The sequence below is a fragment of the Procambarus clarkii genome, chromosome 35 (assembly GCF_040958095.1).
Source record: "Procambarus clarkii isolate CNS0578487 chromosome 35, FALCON_Pclarkii_2.0, whole genome shotgun sequence".
NCBI lineage: Eukaryota > Metazoa > Arthropoda > Malacostraca > Decapoda > Cambaridae > Procambarus > Procambarus clarkii.
This window is the reverse complement of record NC_091184.1, coordinates 27,350,366-27,377,556: the sequence shown is the minus strand read 5'-3', so window position 1 is coordinate 27,377,556 and position 27,191 is coordinate 27,350,366. Positions and strand designations below refer to the sequence as shown.

At 43.1% G+C, this 27,191-nt stretch overlaps 2 protein-coding genes across 3 annotated transcripts in view; one reads left to right on the top strand and one right to left on the bottom strand.

The window, feature by feature from the left end:
- Window positions 1–14,470, top strand: part of LOC123768515 (uncharacterized) — a 47,448-nt gene extending 32,978 nt beyond the window's left edge. For both annotated transcript variants that reach the window (XM_069336205.1, XM_069336204.1), the window contains 2 exons: window positions 318–431; window positions 13,780–14,470. In XM_069336205.1, the coding sequence (XP_069192306.1) occupies window positions 318–431; window positions 13,780–13,998 (333 nt within the window). In that variant the 3' untranslated portion in view covers window positions 13,999–14,470. The remainder of the gene's footprint in view (window positions 1–317; window positions 432–13,779) is intronic.
- Window positions 14,471–22,790: 8,320 nt separating this feature from the next.
- On the bottom strand, window positions 22,791–26,617 carry LOC138371404 (zinc finger protein 493-like). The gene has a single exon (XM_069336203.1). The coding sequence runs from the start codon at window positions 26,451–26,453 to the stop codon at window positions 25,146–25,148; it is 1,308 nt and encodes a 435-aa protein (XP_069192304.1). The 5' UTR covers window positions 26,454–26,617; the 3' UTR covers window positions 22,791–25,145.
- Between the last annotated feature and the right edge of the window lie 574 nt (window positions 26,618–27,191).

The following is a 27,191-nucleotide window of genomic DNA, read 5'->3' as shown; positions in this document are numbered from 1 at the left end:
GGAACAAACATGTGGTCTTTTACTGCTTCGACTCTCTTCGGTGTTTAACTGCTTCGACTTTCATCTATCAGCTAACTCAGCATACAAAAATAAATTCGCGGATTGAGCAAACTTGACCTCTCTTCCCTGCAACTCATTCCATATACTTGTCTCAATCTTATGCTGTAAAATATTGCTGCTGAAAAATTGTAAGAATCTTCGTGTTGTTCCACCACGTCCATCGTCACTGGTTCCTCCTCATTGTTCTTAGACAAACACTCATGTCCAACTTTTGCAGTAGTACGAGACGAATTTGTATTTTTTTCCCCCATTGCAAGAACTGGAGCCGCGCGGTGCATGGTTGGTACGACGAGGTGGTCCGGGTGCCAAGAGGCTTCGTCGACAGCCTCCAGGTGGATAACTCTGGCAGGAGGATTACCCACTACACTCAGGTGAGTCTTGGGTGTAGGTGTACAGCTGTACATGATGTCCATTACTCAGGAAAGTCATGGGTGTAGGTGTAACGTTGTATCTATCTATCTATCTATCTATCTATCTATCTATCTATCCATCTATCTATCTATCTATCTATTGTGACGGTAAAGCGTTGGTGTTCGGCTGTTTCAAAAGCTGGAGGCAGGGCCTCGTCACATAGCCAAAAAAAAAAAGAAGTTTGTCCTTTCGTCTGTGGTAAGGTAATGGGAAGACACACAAAACACAAAGTATATAAACAATGAAATTTTAATTACTCTAGAAAACAAGACATGAATAAAGACAATCTCATAAAATTCAGAACAGGTCAACAAACAAAACAACATGAATAATTACTGGTAATGAAAAGTTACTCTAAGACAAGAATGCAAGTTAAAATAAATCAAATAAGTGAGGTGCTGGAATACTGGCTTCAAGCTGCCACCTCCCTTAGTACACGACAGCCAAGGCTTAGTCTACTAGCGAGAGATGTCAACTCCAAGGAGCACAGAGATATTCTGAGGAGTACGGCATGCTGCTGCCCAGACGTCGACTCTTGGTGGTGGCGTGAGTGCAGGTGCGGCGAGACACCAGCCAATCAGCAACAGGCAGGCGGAGGATGAGCAGTTTGCTGGTTACGGCGGGCTGTAGCCGGTGTGTCGGGGTGTGCATGGTACGATTTGCTTCCTGGGCAAAACGTTTAGCGATACTGGTGGACGTATCTTCAATATAATATCTTGTACTTGAACGACGTAATTGTGTAGGGAAGAGCAGGCTCAATCTCTCTTGAAAGAGATTATCGTCACAACTCTCCCCCAAAGCCTGCGGTTCTGGAAGAAGTTACGTCTTCATGTGGTGGAGTGATAGTTGGAGTTGCTTCTACTTCATAGACTCTGGAGAGGGCGTCGGCTATGATGTTGTCAGAACCCTTGATATAGCGGATCTCCAGGTTGAAATCTTGCAGATATAATGCCCATCGTAGAAGACGTTGGTTATTGAATTGGGCTTGATGTAAGAAGCGGAAAGGATTGTGGTCTGAGAAGATGGTGGTAGACCTGGCACCTTGTAGGTATGGAGCAAAGTGCTGGAGATTCAGGACGATGGAGAGTAGCTCCTTCTCGATAGTGCTGTAGTTCCTCTGGTGAGGTTTCAACTTGTAGCTGTAGTAGCTAACAGGTAGAACCTCCTCGCCTCGTTGCTGCATCAGGACACCCCTCGATGCCGGTACCACTGGAGTCGACATGTAGGATGAAAGGCTTGGTGATATCTGGCGAGGCGAGAATAGGATTAGAACAGAGGAGGAATTTGAGTTGTTCGAAAGCAACGGTTTGCTGCATGGTCCAATTATACCGTTGCTTGGGACTGGTTAAAGTAATTAATGGTGTTGCTACCGAACTAAAATTTCTCACAAACCTACGGTAGTAGGAGGCAAGACCAAGGAAGCGCAGGAGCTGCTTCCTGGTGGTAGGCTGTGGATAATGCTGGATAGCTTGAGTGTGTGTGTCTAACGGAGCTAGGCTGCCACTCCCAATTACATGACCCAGATAACGCACTTTACCTTTGGCGAAGGTGGACTTGCCCAGGTTGATGGTGAGGCCGGCTGTCAGGAGCTTGGCGAACAATCGTTGCAGCTGGAGCAGATGTTCGCTCCAGGTGTTGGATGCTACGACGATATCATCCAAATAGGCGTAGGTGTTATCCAAGCCCTGGATGACGCGGTTGACAGCTCTCTGAAAGGTGGCCGGGGCATTACATAGTCCGAAAGGAAGGCGTTCATATCTGAAAGGTCCAAAGGGAGTGATAAAGGCATATATTTCTTTGGCTCGCTCTGTTAGACACACTTGGTAATACCCCTTAAGCAAGTCCACTTGGGACAAGTACTGGGCATTACCAATGGCGTCAAGAATGTCATCTATCCTTGGCAAGGGGTATGCATCCTTGACGGTTACGTTATTTAATTTATGGTAATCCGTACAAAGTCTCACCTTACCTTGGGGTTTTGGCACCAAGATACAGGGTGAGGCCCAGGGGGACTCACAAGGTGTAGCCAGTCCATGATCCAAGAGGTACTGCACCTCAGCACGCATGACTTCCTTCTTGCTAGGGCTGATTCGGTAGAAGGGTTAACGAATCGGCCGGGTGCCAGGGAGCAGTTGGATGTCGTGCTGGGTAACATTACACTCTTGGGGGTCATCTCGGAACAACTCCTGATGTTCTTTGAAGATCTTGATGAGAGGTGCACTATGATTGTCCTGAAAATAATTGTGAAGATCAGTTAGGATTTCCGAATTGGAAAGCGCTGACTCCGTTTCAGTGCTTTCGGGAGGAGAAGCAAGGAAGGTCTCACTGTGGATGTATGGCTCTTTAAAGGAAGAATAGGTTATCATGACAGTGGGAGGAGTACCGTTATATAGCTTCAGGAGGTTGACGTGGCACAACTGGGTCTTCCGCTGCCTATCTGGAGTCTCTAGAACGTAGTTGTGGTTGTTTCTGCACTCCTTGATGCGGTAGGGTCCTGAAAACCTGTTTTGCAAAGGAGAACCTGGGACAGGGAAATAAGCAATCACCAAGTCACCCGGTTTAAATTTCCTTACTTTGCTGGTCTGGTCGTAATGAGTCTTCATCCTCTCCTGTGCTTTCAATAAATTATCTTGGGCAAAACTGTGTACCCTCTCTAGAATGTGTTGTAGGTTTTGAAGAAACTGGGGCACATTCTGATGCTCACTGAAGGTGGCATCACGTAGAGTCTTTGAAAGCTTTGAGAGGAGTACGGCACTTAGTCCGTAGAGCATCTCATAAGGAGATATTCCTAGAGACTCATTGGGAAGACTTCTAAAGATACACATTATCAGGTCAATTTGCTTATCCCAATCCTTAGAGGTTTCATTACAAAACTTCTTCAGGAGTGCTTTAATAGTCTGATGACTACGCTCAAGAGAACCCTGTGAAGCAGGATGATAGGGGCTGGACAATACCTGTTTGATGTTGAACTCTTCCAGTGTCCTCTTGAAGAGATCACTGGTGAAGTTGGTGCCACAGTCACTCTGAGCCTCCCTTGGAAATCCATACTGGGTGAAGATCTTCAATAAGTGTTTCACAACCGTAGCAGCCGTAATGTTCTTTACTGGAACTGCTATGGGGAATCTGGTTGTAAGACACAGAATGGTTAAGATATAGGCGTTACCTGAACTGGTCCGAGGTAAAGGACCAACACAGTCTATAATAAGTCTGTGGAAAGGTTCCGCAGGCACCTGTATGGGAGTCAGTGGTGCTCTGGGGATAGAGATGTTCGGTTTACCTGCTATCTGACATGTATGACACTGTTTGACGTACTGTTTGACGCTATTTACCATACCTGGCCAGTAGTAGTCTTGACGGATTCCATGGTAGGTCTTGTTAAATCCGTAGTGGGAGAGTGCTCCGTGGGCCAGGTGTAGAATAGTGGGCTGCAGGCTGGCAGGAATCACTAGTTGTTCGACGTTGGCCCAATCGTCCTCCTCCTTCAGTTTACTGGGTCTATATCTGTGGTAGAGCAACTCGTTCTCTAGGAAGAACCCAGGAATACTGTCAGGTTGAGTCTCAGCCTGGAAAAATAATGGTGTCAAGGTAAGATCTTCCCTCTGTAACTTACGGAACTCCAACGTGGTCAGATTCGGGGGTAGTTTCTGAGGGTCTTGAGGGACAGCGGTAGCAGTAGAGTCAGCTGGCTGTGGTCGTGCAGCTTGTGCACGAGTGGTTACTAAAACCGGAGGAGAAACTTCATCACTCTCTTGAACCTCTGCTGGAACATATTCAAAGATGGGATTATCCATCACAGAGTTACACACCTGGGGTTTGTCCATGACGATCAGGTTGGTCGGTTGCAGGTCTTCTGCCAAGTCGTTGCCCAGGAGAAGTTGCACTCCAGGCATGGGAAAAGGCTTTTCCCTGACGGCGACTTGGACTTCTCCGGTCACGAAGGGACAATCCAGGTGGACACTGGCGAGAGGATAAGGAGTAGTAGCAGTGAGGTCAGTGATGAAGACAGTTTCTCCAGTGTAGGCGATATTGGGCACAGCCTGATTCAAAATAATTGATTGAAGAGCCGCTGTGTCCCTCAAGATCTTCAGTTTGAAATGTCCCTCCGGATTTGAGCCGTTGGTAGAGACAGTTCCAGTATACAGGTGTTTACTGAAGAGAGAAAGATCATTAACATGAACACCAACATTCATCACAGGCTTACCGGACTTAGGAGGAGTCTGTTTGGGTTTAGGTGATTCAGGATTTCCTTTGTATTGAGACTTACCACATTTATCTATGGTATGTCCATAGAGTCTACAATACTTACAGTACAATTGCGAGCCAGCTTGATCGGTACTCACTTTCTCGTAACTGTACCACGACTTCTTACTGGAGGATGGTTCTGCTGTCAGCCGGTCGATGAGGCTGGTAAGTGTCAGCCGACTTAGCACACTTCAGGTAGTCGGTCTCTTCTTTATCTGCTAAGTAGAGACGGACAGGAGGCGGCACCCGCCTCAAGAATTCTTCAACTAGCATGAGGTTGACGAGTTCTGCAAAGGTAGAGACATGTGCTGCTTCCAGCCATTTCATAAAATATCTCCTTTTGGTATTAGCAAATTCGAGAAAGGTAGTGGTACTTGCCTTCAGGTGGTCACGGAATTTCCTTCGATAACTTTCGGTGGAGAGAAGGTAGGCGTCCAACACTGCTTGTTTCAGAGTCTGATAGTCATTCTCAGTCGCCAAAGTACTGAGTGTAACTGCAGCTCTACCTGTGAGATGTACTCTGAGAAGGGTTGCCCATTGGTCGGCAGGCCAACTAAGTTGATTAGCAAGGGTTTCAAAGGTGGTGAAAAACACATCAACTTCTGTCTCTACGAATGGTGGCATTAACTTACTTGCATGCGAGATATTGAAACTGACAGGAAGACTGGCGGTAGCTTGCTGGCGTTAAGTGAGGTGTGTAGTTTCCAACGCGAATTCTCGTTGACGACATTCCATAGCCAGAGCTGCTTGTTGTTTGTCATGGTCGCGTTGCATCTCCAGGTGGCGTTGTTTTGTTTCAAGCTGTATACGTTCCCGCTCACGGAGTATTGCAATCTCACGTTCCTTGAGGGCGATTTCACGTTCTTGTTCTTCCTTCCTCAAGGCAGCTTCACGTTCCTTTTCTTCCTTTCGTATGGCAGCTGCTTCCCTTTGCTGTTCGCGTTCGATCTTGGCCAGCTCTATTTTGAGTTTCATCGTTGCCAAGTCAGTTTTATCTGCAATAAAGTACGTTTCGTGAGTTTCAGAGTCTATCTTACCTTCCTCTAAGAGATGATCCAGTAACAGGTTGTGTATTTCATTTTTGTTGGCTTGGTAGGGAACTTCTAGTTGATACTCATGTGCAAGAGTTTGTAATTCAGTCCTCTTGGCACGACTTAAAGTCCCTATTTCACCTGCTGGATCTGTACGGAAAGCTTGGAGACGAAACATGGTGAAATTAGCAAATAAATGCACAACGAATATACTGTTGTGATATGGTGAATGTCAGAAACAGGACAACGTGGCAACTGGTACCTATCCTAATTTAACGATTAACGATAAAAATCGTTAACAATTAATGTTAATTTCAAGATGATAAATGATTAATAAATCAAGGTTGCAGGAAATCTTGTACCCGGTACTCATGTAAGAGGATAAGGGCAAGAAAATCCTACTAAATAAGCGAAACTGAGTTTCTAAAACAAATGAAACAGTTAATTGCCTCAAAAGTGAATTAGGTAGTCCAAGAATGTAGGCATACCTTGCCGAGTCTCTATAGGACATAAGCAAGTTTTTCCCACTGAAATTAATATGATACTTACAGAATTAGCGAACTTTTGTGCTCTGAAAAAGAAGGCTAATTCCCTACCAATGTAAATATCATCATCTCTGACCGACGTGTAGGGGTGCGAGGTGTCAACTGGTGACGAGAACTGCTGCTGAGGTCCCAATTCAGCAACTAAAGTTCGTGCGAGAGGAACTATGGCCCTCTTTATCCTCCTACCGTCAGATTGCAGAAGATTAGGTGCACTTGACCCGGGGACAGACCACAGTACCAGGGTACCAATATGATGATCTGCCGAAAATATGAGAAATATCCTAGGGACAAAAGATGGTAAACACGAGTAATAACACGGAGGGAGAGATGACCAATTAAGAGAATGACTGAGGCCTACAGTCACCACGTAATCCAAAGTTGTCTCACCTTCACCATATGCTACTCTCGGAATGCACAATACACACAGCACCATATGAAAATAAAATTGAATATTGAAAATAGTGAAAAGCTACGTTACCAAAGCCAAATACGCTTACCACAAATTTACAACTTGGCACCAGTACCTAAGTGAAGCTCCGTGGACAGGCCCCCATGTAATGTGACGGTAAAGCGTTGGTGTTCGGCTGTTTCAAAAGCTGGGGGCAGGGCCTCGTCACATAACCAAAAAAAAAAGAAGTTTGTCCTTTCGTCTGTGGTAAGGTAATGGGAAGACACACAAAACACAAAGTATATAAACAATGAAATTTTAATTACTCTAGAAAACAAGATAAGAATAAAGACAATCTCATAAAATTCAGAACAGGTCAACAAACAAAACAACATGAATAATTACTGGTAATGAAAAGTTACTCTAAGACAAGAATGCAAGTTAAAATAAATCAAATAAGTGAGGTGCTGGAATACTGGCTTCAAGCTGCCACCTCCCTTAGTACACGACAGCCAAGGCTTAGTCTACTAGCGAGAGATGTCAACTCCAAGGAGCACAGAGATATTCTGAGGAGTACGGCGTGCTGCTGCCCAGACGTCGACTCTTGGTGGTGGCGTGAGTGCAGGTGCGGCGAGACACCAGCCAATCAGCAACAGGCAGGTGGAGGATGAGCAGTTTGCTGGTTACGGCGGGCTGTAGCCGGTGTGTCGGGGTGTGCATGGTACGATTTGCTTCCTGGGCAAAACGTTTGGCGATACTGGTGGACGTATCTTCAATATAGTATCTTGTACTTGAATGACGTAATTGTGTAGGGAAGAGGAGGCTCAATCTCTCTTGAAAGAGATTATCGTCACACTATCTATCTATCTATCTATCTATCTATCTATCTATCTATCTATCTATCTATCTATCTATCCATCAATTAATCCCTCAATCAATCAATCAATCAATCAATCAATCTATCTATCTATTTATCTATTTACATATCAATCAATCAATCTATCTATGTATCTATCTGTTTATCGAGCTACATATCACTCAATCAATTAATCAATCAATCAATCAATCAATCAATCAATCAATCAATCAATCACTCAATCAATCAATCAATCTATCTACATATTTCTCTTTCTTTCGGAAAATATGATATTACGAAGCAACGTTAAAACTTCTAAAAACTTCCGATGCAAATAATTCTTCAAGAGAAACGCGGTTGTCAAACTTGACTGGCCTATGACACTCACATACCCCCCAAGTGTCATCTTGTAAAGTTGGGAGAGGCTAGCCCATGAAGTCTGACCTCCTGTTTTAGACAGACAGACAAACTATTTTATGGAAATTTTTGATTCTCTTATGAGTGAATGATAAAGCATGTAATTACTCTCAAGTTTTACGAGTGAATGATTTGACCTGTATTTACTATCATGTCTCTGCGAATGAATTATATGACCTGTAGTTACTATCCTGTCTCCTAGTGGTGAATTATATGACCTGTAGTTACTATCCTGTCTCCTAGTGGTGAATTATATGACCTGTAGTTACTATCATGTATCCTAGTGGTGAATTATATGACCTGTAGTTACTATCCTATCTCCTAGTGGTGAATTATATGACCTGTAGTTACTACCATGTCTCCTAGTGGTGGAATTATATGATCTGCAGTTATTATCCTATATCCTAATCGTGAATTATCTGACCTGTTGTTACTATCGAGTTTCCTAATGGTAAATTATATGACGTATTGTTACTTTCGAGGTTCCTAATGGTGAATTATATGACCTGTAGTTTATATCCTATTCCTAATGGTGAACAATATGACGCGTAGTTAATATTGTGTCTCCTAATGGTGAATTATATGACCTGTAGTTACTGCCTTGTCTCCTAGTGATGAATTATATGACCTGTAGTTAATATCGTGTCTTCTAATGGTGAATTATATGACCTGTAGTTACTGCCTTGTCTCCTAGTGATGAATTATATGACCTGTATTTACAGTCACGTCTCCTAATGGTGAATTATATGACCTGTGGTAACTGTCATATCTCCTAATGGTGATTTACATGGCCTGTAATTAATATCATGTCTCCTAATGGTGAATTATATGAACCTGCAGTTACTATCATGTGTTTTAATGGTGAATTATATCACCTGTAGTTACCATCTTATCTCCTAATTGCAAAATATATGACCTGTCGTTACTCTCTTCTCTTCTAATGGAGAATTATATGACTTGTAGTTACTATCCCGTCTCCTAATTGTGAATTATCTTACCTGTAGATACTAGCCTGTCTCCTAATAAATAAATAATTTAAATAAATAAATAAATAAACTTTTATTCAGGAAAAGTACATACATATTTGATTTACAAACATAATGTTGGATTTATAGATAGAGCTAGTACATACAATACCTTAAGCCACTAGTACGCATAGCGTTTCAGGCAAAAATAAATAAATGAATTATATGACCTGCAGTTAATATCCTGTCTCTTAGTGGTCAATTATATGACCTGTAGTTACTATCATGTCTCCTAATGGTGAATTATATGACCTGTAGTTACTATCCTGTCTCTTAGTGGTCAATTATATGACCTGTAGTTACTATCCTGTCTCTTAGTGGTCAATTATATGACCTGTAGTTACTATCCTGTCTCTTAGTGGTCAATTATATGACCTGTAGTTACTATCCTGTCTCTTAGTGGTCAATTATATGACCTGTAGTTACTATCCTGTCTCTTAGTGGTCAATTATATGACCTGTAGTTACTATCATGTCTCCTAATGGTGAATTATATGATCTGTAGTTACTATCCTGTCTCCTAATGGTGAATTATATGACCTGTAATTAGTGTCTTGTATCCTAATGGATAATTATCTGACCAGTAGGTACTATCCTGTCTCCTAATGGTGAATTATATGACCTGTAGTTACTATCCTGTCTCCTAATGGTGAATTATATGACCTGTAGTTACTATCCTGTCTTTAAGTGGTGAATTATGTGACCTGTAGTTACGATCATGTCTCAAATAATGAATTATATGACTTGTAGTTACTATCCTTTTTTTCTAAGGATGAATTATATGATCTGGTGTCACTATCATGTTTCCTAATGGTGAATTATACGACCTGTATTTATTATCCGGTCTCCTAGTAATTAATTATATGACCTATAATTACTATCGTGTCTCCTATTGGTGAATTATATGACCCCGTAATTACTATCATGTCTTCTAATGGTTAATTATATGACCTGTAGTTACTATCATGTCTCCTAATGGTGAATTATTTCACCTGTATTTACTTTCATGTCACAGGAGTGAATGATGAGACCTGTAGTTACTATCACGACCTTACTAGTGACTAGTGTGACCTGTAGTTACTATCACGACCTTACTAGTGACTAGTGTGACCTGTAGTTACTGACATGACCTTACTAGTGACTAGTGTGACCTGTAGTTACTGTCACGACCTTACTAGTGACTAGTGTGACCTGTAGTTACTATCACGACCTTACTAGTGACTAGTGTGACCTGTAGTTACTGACATGACCTTACTAGTGACTAGTGTGACCTGTAGTTACTGTCACGACCTTACTAGTGACTAGTGTGACCTGTAGTTACTGACATGACCTTACTAGTGACTAGTGTGACCTGTAGTTACTGTCATGACCTTACTAGTGAGTAGTGTGACCTGTAGTTACTGTCACGACCTTACTAGTGACTAGTGTGACCTGTAGTTACTGTCACGACCTTACTAGTGAGTAGTGTGACCTGTAGTTACTGACATGACCTTACTAGTGACTAGTGTGACCTGTAGTTACGGTCATGACCTTACTAGTGACTAGTGTGACCTGTAGTTACTGACATGACCTTACTAGTGACTAGTGTGACCTGTAGTTACTGTCACGACCTTACTAGTGACTAGTGTGACCTGTAGTTACTGTCACGACCTTACTAGTGACTAGTGTGACCTGTAGTTACTGTCACGACCTTACTAGTGACTAGTGTGACCTGTAGTTACTGTCACGACCTTACTAGTGACTAGTATGACCTGTAGTTACTGTCACGACCTTACTAGTGATTAGTGTGACCTGTAGTTACTGACATGACCTTACTAGTGACTAGTGTGACCTGTAGTTACTGTCACGACCTTACTAGTGATTAGTGTGACCTGTAGTTACTGTCATGACCTTACTAGTGACTAGTGTGACCTGTAGTTACTGTCACGACCTTACTAGTGACTAGTGTGACCTGTAGTTACTATCACGACCTTACTAGTGATTAGTGTGACCTGTAGTTACTGTCATGACCTTACTAGTGACTAGTGTGACCTGTAGTTACTGTCACGACCTTACTAGTGATTAGTGTGACCTGTAGTTACTGTCACGACCTTACTAGTGATTAGTGTGACCTGTAGTTACTGACATGACCTTACTAGTGACTAGTGTGACCTGTAGTTACTGTCACGACCTCCAAAGGTTTCCCAACGTCAAGCAACAGTCGTACTAAAGGGACCTTATCCTAACCAACTAGAGGACCCAAAACAGAAAATGGGACAGCATGTCACTTTCGTGAGCAGCTTCCATTTTCTAGTACCAAGATTTTTGGCCTTAGGTAGAGTATACGTCAAAAATGCGACGTTCTGTTATAGGAGGACGAGTTGAGTTGTCTCTGACTAGTGTTAGACATGTAACTATAGACATGTCTCATACGGGAGATTAATATAATAGTAACTACAGGTCATGTCTCTTACGAGTGAATGTTGTGACATGAATATGACTTACACATATACAGTGTAAGTATATGCTGTATACTTACACTTAAAAATCAGTCATGTTCCATGTATAACCCTGACTTATACATGTTCAGCTCCAGTCATACAGATTATTGAATTCTTAAATTCATTTGAAAAATCATTTTTCTTTATAAGCAATTTACCACTCTACTGACAAGTCCATCCATCACACACTCAGCATCATGCCACTACTGACCACCCCATCCATCACACACTCAGCATCATGCCACTACTGACCACCCCATCCATCCCAAACTCAGCATCATGCCACTACTGACCACCCCATCCATCACACACTCAGCATCATGCCACTACTGACCATCCCATCCATCCCTCACTCAGCATCATGCCAATACTGACCATCCCTCACTCAGCATCATGCCACTACTGACCATCCCATCCATCACACACTCAGCATCATGCCACTACTGACCACCCCATCCATCACACACTCAGCATCATGCCACTACTGACCATCCCACACTCAGCATCATGCCACTACTGACCATCCCACACTCAGCATCATGCTACTACTGACCATCCCATCCATCCCACACTCAGCATCATGCCACTACTGACCATCCCATCCATCCCACACTCAGCATCATGCCAATACTGACCATCCAACACTCAGCATCATGCCACTACTGACCATCCCTCACTCAGCATCATGCCACTACTGACCATCCCATCCATCACACACTCAGCATCATGCCACTACTGACCATCCCTCACTCAGCATCATGCCACTACTGACCATCCCACACTCAGCATCATGCCAATACTGACCATCCCATCCATCCCTCACTCAGCATCATGCCACTACTGACCATCCCTCACTCAGCATCATGCCACTACTGACCATCCCACACTCAGCATCATGCCACTACTGACCATCCCACACTCAGCATCATGCCACTACTGACCATCCCTCACTCAGCATCATGCCACTACTGACCATCCCACACTCAGCATCATGCCACTACTGACCATCACACACTCAGCATCATGCCACTACTGACCATCCCACACTCAGCATCATGCCACTACTGACCATCCAACACTCAGCATCATGCCACTACTGACCGTCCCACACTCAGCATCATGCCACTACTGACCGTCCCACACTCAGCATCATGCCACTACTGACCGTCCCACACTCAGCATCATGCCACTACTGACCGTCCCACACTCAGCATCATGCCACTACTGACCACCCCATCCATCCCTCACTCAGCATCATGCCACTACTGACCATCCCATCCATCCCACACTCAGCATCATGCCACTACTGACCATCCCATCCATCACACACTCAGCATCATGCCACTACTGACCATCCCATCCATCACACACTCAGCATCATGCCACTACTGACCATCCCACACTCAGCATCATGCCACTACTGACCATCCCACACTCAGCATCATGCCACTACTGACCATCCCACACTCAGCATCATGCCACTACTGACCATCCCACACTCAGCATCATGCCACTACTGGCCATCCCACACTCAGCATCATGCCACTACTGACCATCCCTCACTCAGCATCATGCCACTACTGACCATCACACACTCAGCATCATGCCAATACTGACCATCCCATCCATCCCTCACTCAGCATCATGCCACTATTGACCATCACACACTCAGCATCATGCCTCTACTGACCATCACACACTCAACATCATGCCACTACTGACCATCACACACTCAGCATCATGCCACTACTGACCATCACACACTCAGCATCATGCCTCTACTGACCATCCAACACTCAGCATCATGCCACTACTGACCATCCCACACTCAACATCATGCCACTACTGACCATCCCTCACTCAGCATCATGCCACTACTGACCATCCTTCACTCAACATCATGCCACTACTGACCATCACACACTCAGCATCATGCCACTACTGACCACCCCATCCATCACACACTCAGCATCATGCCACTACTGACCACCCCTCACTCAACATCATGCCACTACTGACCATCACACACTCAGCATCATGCCACTACTGACCATCACACACTCAACATCATGCCACTACTGACCATCCCACACTCAGCATCATGCCTCTACTGACCATCCAACACTCAGCATCATGCCACTACTGACCATCCTTCACTCAACATCATGCCACTACTGACCATCCTTCACTCAACATCATGCCACTACTGACCATCCCACACTCAACATCATGCCACTACTGACCATCCCACACTCAGCATCATGCCACTACTGACCATCCAACACCCACGAGTGTGCTGAACACTGAGGCACTCCGCTCCTGCAGGTGGTGTGGGCGAGGACGTTGGAGGTCGGGTGTGGAGCCGCGACCTTCAGAAGTCAATCAGGCAGCGAGAGCTATGTGTATGTGTGTAACTACGGGCCCTCGGGTAACGTGCTGGGGGCCCCTCAATACCTAGCGGGCCCCCCAGCCACCGCTTGTCACCCGGACTCTCCCTCCATCATCTACCCGGGACTCTGTGACCACGAGTCCCAGGATGTGTAGACCTACGCTGGGAACCGCAGCAGCCAGCTTTATCCACGCCAGGATTGTCGAAGGTCCACTCATCAAGGCAACTGGGGAGAACCTTCGACAAACCGAAGTCTTCCTGTCCTCATCGAGGCCACTAGTGTTATATAGTGGCTCTCAGGTAAAGTCAGGATTCCCGACAAATGTCGTGGACAGAGATATCCAAGTGTATTTCCTCGGCACGTCTGACTGTGGGGTTTATCAAGCAGATTTGTATGAGTATTGTGTTCCTTATTTATGAGCTGCAACTATAGCAGAGCTGAAGGGTTTATTATTACTCACAAAGTTTGCATGATTATATTATAATAATTGCCAGTAAACATATGTAAAGTGCTGTAATAAATTAACATTGAATTATATGCCTTTAGGGAAACGAAGTCAATAAACACAATATGTATTTTTAGTAATTTAGTGTTGTTTATGATTCTCAAATAAATTTAAAAATCTGCCTATTCTTTGGTTCTAATCCTTAAAGCTCCTCAAGGAGCAGTTGCAGTGTGTGTGGTTCGTATATACATCTTGACCCGGGTTCTTACAGAACAGTGTTAGTGTTTTGACCTAATGCATCTTGTTGATGCGAGGCAAAGTGAAATCGACACCAGTAATTCTATCTACCATCATACTATCATGCAAGAGAAGCCACACAAATTTGCAATTGATCCACAGATCCACAGGTTGTGACCTGTGGGTCAAGATCCACAGGTTGTGGAAGCAAATACTATTCATACTTTTAAAACTAGGTATGATAGGGAAATGGGACAGGAGTCATTGCTGTAAACAACCGATAGCTAGAAAGGCGGGATCCAAGAGTCAATGCTCGATCCTGCAAGCACCTATAGGTGAGTACATATAGGTGAGTACACATCTATGGACCATCCAATAAAATCAGCAGACTCATATATGCTACTACTGCTAGGTTTAGACTAGGTTACAAGAATCTCTGGGAATTCTCATTATCTGCTAGTGTAGACCTGACTAAAAATAAACTGTCAACAAAATTATTCGCACACCCTCCTTCACTATGTGATGAAGTGCGGAAAGATACGTGAATTCAGAGACAATTCTATATCAAAATGTTCAAAATGTAAATATTTCGTTACAAATTATCTGCTTCTAAAATTCTTGGCCAAATATCCCCAGTTTGCTAACTGTAGATAGTAACTAAGTGATTGTAAACTATCCACCACCTCCACTGGATGGGGTGGGGAGGAGGAGGGGGGTTGCAAGATAAACGTCAATTACACACAGAAATCACAATTACGTGATGTATCAAATGAACAAATCCACAAGGGCCGTGACGAGGATTCGAACATCAATTGTGACACTAGCTCTCCACATATGTCAGTTGCTTAATTTAGAAACTGTTCTTGTGGTCGGTCTCGAACCCAATAATGATGTGACGATGTGCATTGAATTTTGTAACTAGCTCATCAAGACTGTAACTTGCTTAGCTAAATGAATTGTGGGGTTCAGTCCCTGAGCCCATTATGTGCCTCTGTAACCCTTTTCACTACCGCCCACAGGATGGGTATGGGGTGCATAATAAATAACCTAAACTAGAAATTTGCATCTTCACCCTGGTTCGTACAGGGCAGTGGTGGGAGTAGGATATTAAATTATTACCCTGGTGCTTATGCAGCAGTGGTAGTGTGTGGTCCAGTGGTAGTGTGTGGTCCAGTGGTAGTGTGTGGTCCAGTGGTAGTGTGTGGTCCAGTGGTAGTGTGTGGTCCAGTGGTAGTGTGTGGTCCTGTGGTAGTGTGTGGTCCAGTGGTAGTGTGTGGTCCTGTGGTAGTGTGTGGTCCAGTGGTAGTGTGTGGTCCTGTGGAAGTGTGTGGTCCAGTGGTAGTGTGTGGTCCTGTGGTAGTGTGTGGTCGTGTGTGGTCCTGTGGTAGTGTGTGGTCCTGTGGTAGTGTGTGGTCCTGTGGTAGTGTGTGGTCGTGTGTGGTCCTGTGGTAGTGTGTGGTCCAGTGGTAGTGTGTGGTCCTGTGGTAGTGTGTGGTCCTGTGGTAGTGTGTGGTCCTGTGGTAGTGTGTGGTCCTGTGGTAGTGTGTGGTCCAGTGGTAGTGTGTGGTCCTGTGGTAGTGTGTGGTCCAGTGGTAGTGTGTGGTCCTGTGGTAGTGTGTGGTCCAGTGGTAGTGTGTGGTCCAGTGGTAGTGTGTGGTCCAGTGGTAGTGTGTGGTCGTGTGGTAGTGTGTGGTCCTGTGGTAGTGTGTGGTCCAGTGGTAGTGTGTGGTCCTGTAGTAGTGTGTGGTCCTGTGGTAGTGTGTGGTCCTGTAGTAGTGTGTGGTCCTGTGGTAGTGTGTGGTCCAGTGGTAGTGTGTGGTCCTGTGGTAGTGTGTGGTCGTGTGGTAGTGTGTGGTCCTGTGGTAGTGTGTGGTCCAGTGGTAGTGTGTGGTCCTGTGGTAGTGTGTGGTCCAGTGGTAGTGTGTGGTCCTGTGGTAGTGTGTGGTCCAGTGGTAGTGTGTGGTCCTGTGGTAGTGTGTGGTCCTGTGGTAGTGTGTGGTCCTGTAGTAGTGTGTGGTCCTGTAGTAGTGTGTGGTCCTGTGGTAGTGTGTGGTCCTGTAGTAGTGTGTGGTCCAGTGGTAGTGTGTGGTCCAGTGGTAGTGTGTGGTCCTGTGGTAGTGTGTGGTCGTGTGGTAGTGTGTGGTCCTGTGGTAGTGTGTGGTCCTGTGGTAGTGTGTGGTCCAGTGGTAGTGTGTGGTCGTGTGGTAGTGTGTGGTCCTGTGGTAGTGTGTGGTCCAGTGGTAGTGTGTGGTCCTGTAGTAGTGTGTGGTCCTGTGGTAGTGTGTGGTCCTGTAGTAGTGTGTGGTCCTGTGGTAGTGTGTGGTCCAGTGGTAGTGTGTGGTCCTGTGGTAGTGTGTGGTCGTGTGGTAGTGTGTGGTCCTGTGGTAGTGTGTGGTCCAGTGGTAGTGTGTGGTCCTGTGGTAGTGTGTGGTCCAGTGGTAGTGTGTGGTCCTGTGGTAGTGTGTGGTCCAGTGGTAGTGTGTGGTCCTGTGGTAGTGTGTGGTCCTGTGGTAGTGTGTGGTCCTGTAGTAGTGTGTGGTCCTGTAGTAGTGTGTGGTCCTGTGGTAGTGTGTGGTCCTGTAGTAGTGTGTGGTCCAGTGGTAGTGTGTGGTCCAGTGGTAGTGTGTGGTCCTGTGGTAGTGTGTGGTCGTGTGGTAGTGTGTGGTCCTGTGGTAGTGTGTGGTCCTGTGGTAGTGTGTGGTCCAGTGGTAGTGTGGTCCAGTGGTAGTGTGTGGTCCAGTGGTAGTGTGTGGTCCAGTGGTAGTGTGTGGTCCAGTGGTAGTGTGTGGTCCTGTGGAAGTATGTGGTCCTGTGGTAGTGTGTGGTCTTGTGGTAGTGTGTGGTCCAGTGGTAGTGTGTGGTCCAGTGGTAGTGTGTGGTCCAGTGGTAGTGTGTGGTCCTGTGGAAGTGTGTGGTCCAGTGGTAGTGTGTGGTCCTGTGGTAGTGTGTGGTCCTGTGGTAGTGTGTGGTCCAGTGGTAGTGTGTGGTCCAGTGGTAGTGTGTGGTCCTGTGGTAGTGTGTGGTCCAGTGGTAGTGTGTGGTCCAGTGGTAGTGTGTGGTCCTGTGGTAGTGTGTGGTCCTGTGGTAGTGTGTGGTCCTGTGGTAGTGTGTGGTCCTGTGGTAGTGTGTGGTCCAGTGGTAGTGTGTGGTCCAGTGGTAGTGTGTGGTACAGTGGTAGTGTGTGGTCCAGTGGTAGTGTGTGGTCCAGTGGTAGTGTGTGGTCCAGTGGTAGTGTGTGGTCCAGTGGTAGTGTGTGGTCCTGTGGTAGTGTGTGGTCCTGTGGTAGTGTGTGGTCCAGTGGTAGTGTGTGGTCCAGTGGTAGTGTGTGGTCCTGTAGTAGTGTGTGGTCCAGTGGTAGTGTGTGGTCCAGTGGTAGTGTGTGGTCCTGTGGTAGTGTGTGGAAGTGTGTGGTCCAGTGGTAGTGTGTGGTCCAGTGGTAGTGTGTGGTCCAGTGGTAGTGTGTGGTCCAGTGGTAGTGTGTGGTCCAGTGGTAGTGTGTGGTCCAGTGGTAGTGTGTGCAATTACTGTAGCGGGAAGGCGTCTGGGCGCTCACTCGCGGTTAACGCGTGGCCCGTCTTCAACTCGTCGGCGGGTGGAGTGTGACCAGGTTTTTTATTTTATATGCTAACATTCCTCTATTGCGAACCCATTGATACCAAAATGAAAGACTTAGGACGAAAATTGAGGTGACCAGAGTGAACATGCAGTCTCCGTGGTGTAGTGGTAAGACACTCGCCTGGCGTTCCGCGAGCGCTATGTCATGGGTTCGTATCCTGGCCGGGGAGGATTTACTGGGCGCAATTCCTTAACTGTAGCCTCTGTTTAACGCAACAGTAAAATGTGTACTTGGATGTAACAACGATTCTTCGCGGCGGGGATCGTATTCCAGGGACCATAGGATTAAGGACTTGCCCGAAACGCTACGCGTACTAGTGGCTGTACAAGAATGTAACAACTCTTGTATATATCTCAAAAAAAAAAAAAAAAAAAAAACATTTTATCGCTTTTGCGCGCTCCTGGGTAACTCGTTCGCACTTTCTCTGTTTGCTGCGGGTAATTAGCCAGGCTTTTGGAGTTTATATGCATTTAGTGCATGTAGAGAATTCTATTGCGAACACAATGATACCAAATTTAATCTCGTAGGACGAGAATTGAGGTGACAAAGTTGAAGAGAGAATTAACGCGCGCTTTTCAGAATTAACGCGCGCTCCCTTGAAACGCTGAGACCCAAATCACACAGTTGAGGGGTGGCGCGCGGGGTACGCCAGTGATAAATGTTGGACTTACATCAATTTATATATTTTTGGATAATATATTTAGTTTAGTAACATTGTTAGGATTATAAGAGATATAAAAAACTTATTTTAGAACTAATTTATTAATTTTATTATTTCGAGGCCGTAGTCAATGAACTATGGCGACAAAACCGAATGAAACACGCATGGTGCTGTGTGTACAAGGATTAAACCTGTCCACTCGCACTGGCGTTGTTCTAATAACATACAGTAATTTCTCAAATAGCAGGTGTCTATCATATTACAGTATATTTTCGGTTTTATTTAGTTTAGTTTAATAAGGATAACTAAAAGCTATTAAAACACTGGCTTTAGAAATTATTTATTAATCTGAAACTTTCAAAATCGTGGGTCACTGAACTATGACGACACAGACGAGAGTGAGTGAAACCTCACTGTAAAGTAAAGTTTACAGTACAGTACTCTCTTAATTATCTGTCCACCCTCACTCATCTTGTTTCATCACAGAAAATGTCTATAAGGAGATTTTACCACATGTAGCTAGGTAATCATGCTTCAGCCTTTAAATTAATGTACAAAGATACATGTGCCACAAATCAGTGAACGAAAATCATGGAAATTCACTTCTGTGAACAACCGAGACACTCTGGCTGGTGTTTGGTTCATATGGCTCACTTGTTGTCTGGTTCATTTGTGTGATCCAACTTGTCTAATGAAGGAATTATTAATTGTAATCTGATAGAATGAGAAAGTTTTCCACCACTCTGTGAACTCTGTCCCAACATCGTAAGCTTGTGGACCACTTGTGGACCACTTATGCGGTCCACTTGAGTGGTCCACTTGTGTGATCCAACTTGTCATATGAGAGAATTATTAATTGTAATCTGTGATAGAATGGGAAAGTTTTCCACCAGTCTGTGAACTCTGGACATCGTAAGCAAATCCGAACATTCCCCTGTTCGGCGAACCATTGTTCGTGGAACTAGGTGAGTAAATCCGGCCTGAAAAGTGTGCGAACCAGCCGGAGATTCCTTGAATCGGGGTACATTGAATCGAGGTTGTACTGTATATAAATATAAACTGTAACCACTCAATTATCTGGGATTTGCCCTTATACAGCCAAAATCATGACCAGATAAAGTTTTCTCAATATCCGGCCAAAATGGCCATGGGAGCCGGATAAAAGCTGGTTTAGCCGGATAAAAAAATCGGAGCTTGTTAACTTACTGCCGATGTTACACTATCCGGACAACCAGCTGAATTGAATTGACAATGACAATCATTGAATTGTTCGGATATGAAAGTATGGGGCGGGCTGTACCGTATTAATCCCGTCTGGCTGTGGCTGGCTGCCTTAAGGCACATGATGGAGGAGGGGGTGGGGTGGGTGGGTGGTATCGGGAGGGTGGGAGGGAAGCGTCGGGAGGGACCACCTGGATACAGGAATTACCATAAATTTTAGAACAATTCATCATAGCCAAAAACAAATGAAATACTAGTAATTATGTAATAACAAATATATAAGTTTCCTAAAAACAATGTGCACAGGCTGAAGTTTCTTTAAAAAATATTTTGATTTTTTTCCTCCTGGTGGCCTACGTAACGTGCTATAGCTGCCCCAAGTGGACCCATCCAACACTGGTCAACCCATGTGCTCCCGTCCCTCGTGTTATACCACAGTGCCATGCCATTAGTGAAATATTTTTTTAAATAACTTTTTTATTTTCATGGTAACTTTGAACATTTTTGGCCAAGACTATGTCTGGTAGCAGCATCAATTGTTCTGGAGGTGTTAAGAGGAAGAAGGTTGTCCTAACAATTAAAGACAAGTTACGTGTTATACACTTCAACCAGTGAGGCATCAGAGGCAAGCCAAATGCCTTCAACAATGAGGCGTCACAGGCAAGCCAAGCGCCTTCAACAAGTGAGGCGCAAGCAAGCGCCTTCAACAAGTGAGGCATCACAGGCAAGCCAAATGCCTTCAACATATGAAGCTTCACAGGCAAGCCAAACGCCAACAACAAGTGAGGTGCAAGCAAGCGCCTTTAACAAGTGAGGCGTCACAGGCAAGCCAAATGCCTTCAACATGTGAGGCTTCACAGGCATGCCAAGCGCCTTCAAGTGAAGCACAAGTAAGCTCCTTCAACAAGTGAGGCCTCACAGGCAACCCAAATGCCTTCAACCAGTAAGGCTTCAGCAGCTGGCAGTCAAAACTAACTTTGCTTAATGAACTATACAATAATTTTAAGTGGTAAATTTAGTGTTGTGTTAGTATAGGTTAAGTAAATTGTTAAGAATTCTTAACTTCAAAATATGTGGCATCAATCAAGAAGATGAACACCAACAAGGTAAGTTGAGATTTCTAGCTGAATATTTAATAATTATATGTGGCAAGACAATTCAAATTATGTTGTTTGTAATATAAAAATAGTTGGAAATGGTCACTTTTGAACTCAGAGGTGAAAAAGTACCATTATCTGGAACACATGAATATCCGGCTGGGGGTCCTTCCCATATAGTCCAGGACCTAGATTCAGGAAGCTCTGTGTATTTCTTCGTAAGTGGGTTTGCTACGAAGGTTCCTAAGTGCGCCCTAAGAAGATGCTTAGGTGCGATTCAATAAGGTATACTTAGGAAGAAAATTGTTGGTTCACCTGCGTGCCGATAGAGGTCACTACTGTGTTTCGTTTGGCCAATCAGAGAGCAGCAACATTCTTCATATTAAAGATTTAGCGCTGGCTTATCGGAGCTCTACTGCCTCCTATTTACGTCGAATTTTCTTATAAAATTAGTATATTTCGAAGTAAAACAATGTTTTTTCAACTTCTACAGCCAGCACCGACATTGTAGTAAACAAATATGTTACATTTGTTGTTTACCTACGTAATTCTAAGAGATACTGTGTAGCTGTCCTTGTTGCTCGGAAGATGCGCTGACAATTATTGTATATATTTACTGAATTTACCCAAGGGCCACTAACTATCTAGTGACCTCGAAGAGGACAGAAAGCCGGTGGCTTGTTAAAGGGCCCGCCAATTGTCTTAATGATATTTTTTAGCTGGAATTTGGCATTTACGGCTTCAGCGGGTAGGCTGTTCCATGGGTTTATAGTCCTCTTGGTGGAAAAAAAACATCTGTTTTCAGTCCTACTTGAGAGAACATACTCTCCAACACTATATCTGTGATTGTCCTGTTATCAGTGACTTCATTCCAAATGGTATGAGGTATTTTGAGCTCTGTAATTACTTCATACACTCAGGAATATTGGAAGATATTCTTGTGCTGCACCCAGATTTTGCCAGTGGAGGCTAATAGATCAGCATTAAGTATTTTGTTCTCTCCTAATTCCATGTATGACTGGCCATCCTGTGAGGTGAGGATGTTGGGTGAGCTTGTAGCTGGTTTTTTATCTACACTGTGTGGTCCTTTATACAGAATAGGGAAGCAGCACATTGCTGTGTATACCTAAACATGTTTAAAAAATACATTGTTTGAGAGGAGTTTTGTAGAAACTGGTAAGAGTAATTATAATATAATGTTTCCATGATTCAGTGCTTACCTCTTGTGAAAATTGCTTAGAGTTGTTTAGTCAGAGTTGATTTGTTTTTTGTATTGAGGCTGGTATTTTCTAAATTGATTCCATGTACAGTATGTCTAACCATCCTGTGAGATGGGAGTATTAGATAAATTTATAGCTAGTTTTTTATCTACACTGTGTAATATTCCATATAGACTAGGGTAGCAGCACATTGCTGTGTATACCTAATCTTCTTAATAAAAAAAATCAGTAATAAAGATTTTAAATTATAGTTTGTATTACAAATACAGTACTGTATTATCCTTATTTAATCATGTTGACCATGGATCATTAAGATCTCATGTTGATATGTAATGACAAGTCATATTTCTTTTGAACTGCTAATCATTCATTAAATTGTGCATTGTCTCAATGTTTCACTTCCTTGGATATACTGTACAGTACAAAAAGATAGGATAAAAATAAACCAGTAATATTTCTTTCATTATATTTTTCATTTAAATAACTGCATCAATATTTTTACAGCTGACAGGATTTGTTTTCCCATACAGGTGCATTATTTGTTAAAAAAAAATTTGGTTTATTGTTACACACAATGGTGCTACATAGCCTTCCCAGCTTGGTGCCTTCTTTTAATACTTACTGATTAAAAAATAAATAATAAATACATTTTATTCAGGAAAAGTACATACAGTTGATTTACAAACATAAAGATGGATTTATAGGCAGAGCTAGTACATACAATACCTAAAGCCACTAATACTCATAGCATTTCGGGCAAGGTGTGGGGGAAAAAAAACACAGACTAAAACTTAATAGTAATCGGGATTAGGTATAAATTGTGTTGAAAGAAGGAATAAAAAATACAAAAAGGGGGTTAACATAGCATAAATCAGCAATTGCACATGTTGGTGAACAGCGTTGTTTAAAAAATAGCAAGACATGGGTTGACATTTAGGAGGTAAGTTAGGTTACATGGAGTTAATTTGGCAGTACTTGGTTTAACTCTTAAACTGGTTGAGAGAGGTACAGCCTTTGACATGATTCGGGAGGTCATTCCACATTCTGGGTCCCTTGATTTGTAGAGCACTTCTAGTTTGGTTACACACAGCCAAATTGAGTAACAGGAAGAGGTCTTGGACACAAATTTGTTCCATGCTAAATGTAGAGGAATCAGCTGAGTATTCCTCAAATAAAATAAGTTGCCTCAGCTAATAAGGTAAATAAAATAAGCATTTCTCAAATAAGTAGCTGCCTCGCCTCACTGCCTTACTGCTACATAGCCTTCCCGGCATGGTGCCTTCTTTTGATAATTACTTGTTCCACACCCAAATTGTATAACAGGAAGAGGTCTTGGACCCCTACTTCCCTCTCTCTTTTTTAATAATCTATATAGTCATAATTATAGCTTTAAGTATTCAATGAATAAAGTTTGTGACATTTTTACCCTTTTCCTTACCTAACATCATTTGTGCAGCATATTTTTATTTTATGTCTCACCCAGATTTAATTTCAAAATAAAACCAAACTAAATAAATTAGAAATGGGTATGTATAGCTAAGGTACACCCTTACTACTAGGTGAACAGGGGCATTTGGTGATAGTAAATGATCCCATCAGGCAGGGCTCATCACCTTCTCTCATATTTCATGTTCACCAGTGTTTATTTACTTAATAACTACTGGTATAATATCTTGCTATTATAAAACTAATTCTACTATCATCAAACACATATTTACTTCAAGTTTCAAGCAGAGAATGCATATATAACTAACACGAAGGACTCCTCTCCACTAGATTCACCAGCTATAATATTTTGGTCATGTTCCAATATCATAAATCGATCCCAGTGTTATGTAGAAGAGAAAAAATGACTTATATCCAGTTTACGTAAAGCTACGAGTGATCGAAACCACACTTAAATCCTGGAATGAACTTACGAAGGTTTTTCCACTTAGGGTAGTTAATTGAATACGGACGTAGCCGCCACGAAGGCGCTAAGACGGAAAACGCTCTTAGCTAAGAGGAAAAACCTTCGTAAGTACCTTCCTGAATCCGGCCCCAGATAATCGAGTGGAGACAGTATATATATATGTGACAAAAGTCAGACCACGGAGGAAGAATTGAAACAGGAATTTCTTTAAGTACTTTCGTATATTAATACATCTTCAGAAGGAATTAATACTGACTTTGTCACATTTTTCATCATGTGTTAATTTTCGTGATTTACACGCAAATATATATTTTATTAGAAAGAACTCTTCTCATGAAAGGATCAAACCTATGACTGACAGGGGCAATGAACCCCTTGACAAGTCCAGTACTCTGACCAACTGACCACCAGACAATTAAAAGTCATTGGAAGAGGAAGCTATTTCCCCCCAATGACCCAATTGCACTAGGTGTGTTTGTGTGTGTGTGCATTGGAATAGTTAAAGTTCAGTTAGTTAATTTAAAGTATATACTTATTTAAAAATGGTTAAAACAAAAATCTTTATATTTAATATCAAATTTTATAGATTCTTAAAAAAAAATCCATAGCCAAATGTATTTCACATACAATACAAGTTAGACAAAAATACTTTTGTAGGAAATCCAGGTGACAAGGGGATTGCACAGTATTTTCATAATGAAGTTTACAAGTTCCCCAAAAAACAAACAAACAGGCAACACTAGATTAGTACAATGGAAGTTAATGTCACCTAAGTTTTCTCATACAATTCTACTAAAATGACTGAAACTGTAAGCAATTTAAAAAATACACACTTTCAGATGTAAACACTTACATGTGCTCTTGTTAATTATATTGCTAGTTTCTCTGAACATTATTCCAAATTCATATGCACCATCCTATGTCTCTTCATGTGTCCAAGACGACGAAATGCTTGCCCACACTCAGGGCATATATGAGGTCTATCATCTGTATGCACGATCCTGTGAATCTTCACACTTCCAACTTGATTGAATCTTTTCCCACACTTAGGACACTCGTGAGGCTTTTCATCTGTATGCACTATCCTGTGTCTCTTCATGTGTGTAAGACGACTAAATGATTTCCCACATTCAGGACACTTGTGAGGTTTAGCACCTGTATGAATCATCATGTGTCTCTTCATAGTTCCAAGCTGACTAAACCTTTCCCCACACTCAGGACATGCATGAGGTTTAACACCAATATGCACCATCCTGTGCCTCCTCATAGTTCCTGGAAGACTGAATCTTTTCCCACACTCGGGACATTCATGAGGCTTATCATCCTTATGCACTATCATGTGAGTTTTCATAGTTGAAAGTTGACTAAATGTTTTTCCACATTCGGGACATTCGTGACGTTTCTCACCTGTATGTACCACTCGGTGCCTCTTCATAGTTCCAAGATGATTGAAGCTTTTCCCACACTCAGGACATATATGAGGCTTAGCACCCATATGCACCCTCATGTGAGTCTTCATAGTTCCAAGTTTACTGAATTTTTTCCCACACTCAGGACACTCATGAGGCTTATCACCCACATGCACCATCATGTGAGTTTTCATAGTTGAACGTTGACTAAATATTTTCCCACACTTAGGACACTCATGAAGTTTAGACCTATCACGAAGTTTAGGCCTATCACAAAATTTAGACAAACTATCTTGCAGTTTAGGATTATCCTCCATTTTCCAATAATCGGGGCACTTGTTAGATTTAACACCTGTATGAACCAGCAAGTGTCTCTTCATAGTTCCAAGTTTACTGAATTTTTTCTCACACTCCGGACACTGGTGAGGTTTTGCCTTGTTCTTTGCTGTTTGCATAATGTTATCTCCTGATGACTCAAGGAGTTGGCTTGTGATGTGGGGCGTCTCATTGACACACAACACAAGGGGATCTTCTCCTGATGACGGCATGATTTGTATTGTGACGTCTGGCTCCTCCTGGACACATAACGCATTGTTATCTCCTTCCAATGACTGCATGAAATGTATTGTGACGTCTGGCTCCTCTTTGACACATACAAAATTTGTGACGTCTGGCTCCTCTTTGACACATACAAAATTGTTATCTTCTTCCGATGATTGCATGAGTTGTATTGTGGCGTCTGGCTGCCCCTTGACACACAATACATTATTATCTCCTTCCAATGACTGCATGAGTTGTCTTGTGACGTGAGACACCTCCTATACACGTAACGTGCCACTTGGTAGATTGATTTATAAAGGTGTGTTGTTGTGGTGGGTTAAAGGCAGCTATAGCACAAGGCAGAATGCACTATGTTCATCAATTCCGTCGCCGCCAACACAACAACAACATCCAGACCAACATGGCCGATTAGGAGAATGGGAAGTTTAAGGCGGGAGTTTCAAACAGAGATATTGCAGTTCATTTAAAAAAATTCAAATTCAATATCAAATGTTTATTCAGGTAAAGTACATACATACAAGGTGTGATACAAATATTGATGAATTTATAGATAGAGCTAGCACATACAATGCCTAAAGCAAGTTAGTATTGGTGTTTAGCTCAGTCTACACACAAGGAGACTGACTAGTATCAATCGCATTCTACACATCTTCCCCCATGCTGGGTACTGAGATGGAGACTCAGTCACCAGAAGAACTGGCTACTCCCCACGGCAATACTCACATGGATTCAGAAAGCAGCCAGTCAGTCGAGGAGAGTGAATTTGAGAGGAGTTTCAAAAAAAGTTTCAAAAACTGTGGGCATTCTTTCTAAGATCAGATATTATGTACCACGCCCTGCCCTGGTGTCTCTCTATTACTCCCTTATCTATCCATATCTCAACTATGGTATTTGTGCTTGGGGCTCTACTACCCAAAATCACTTACGTCCTCTAATTACTCAACACAAAGCTGCTGTTAGGACAATAT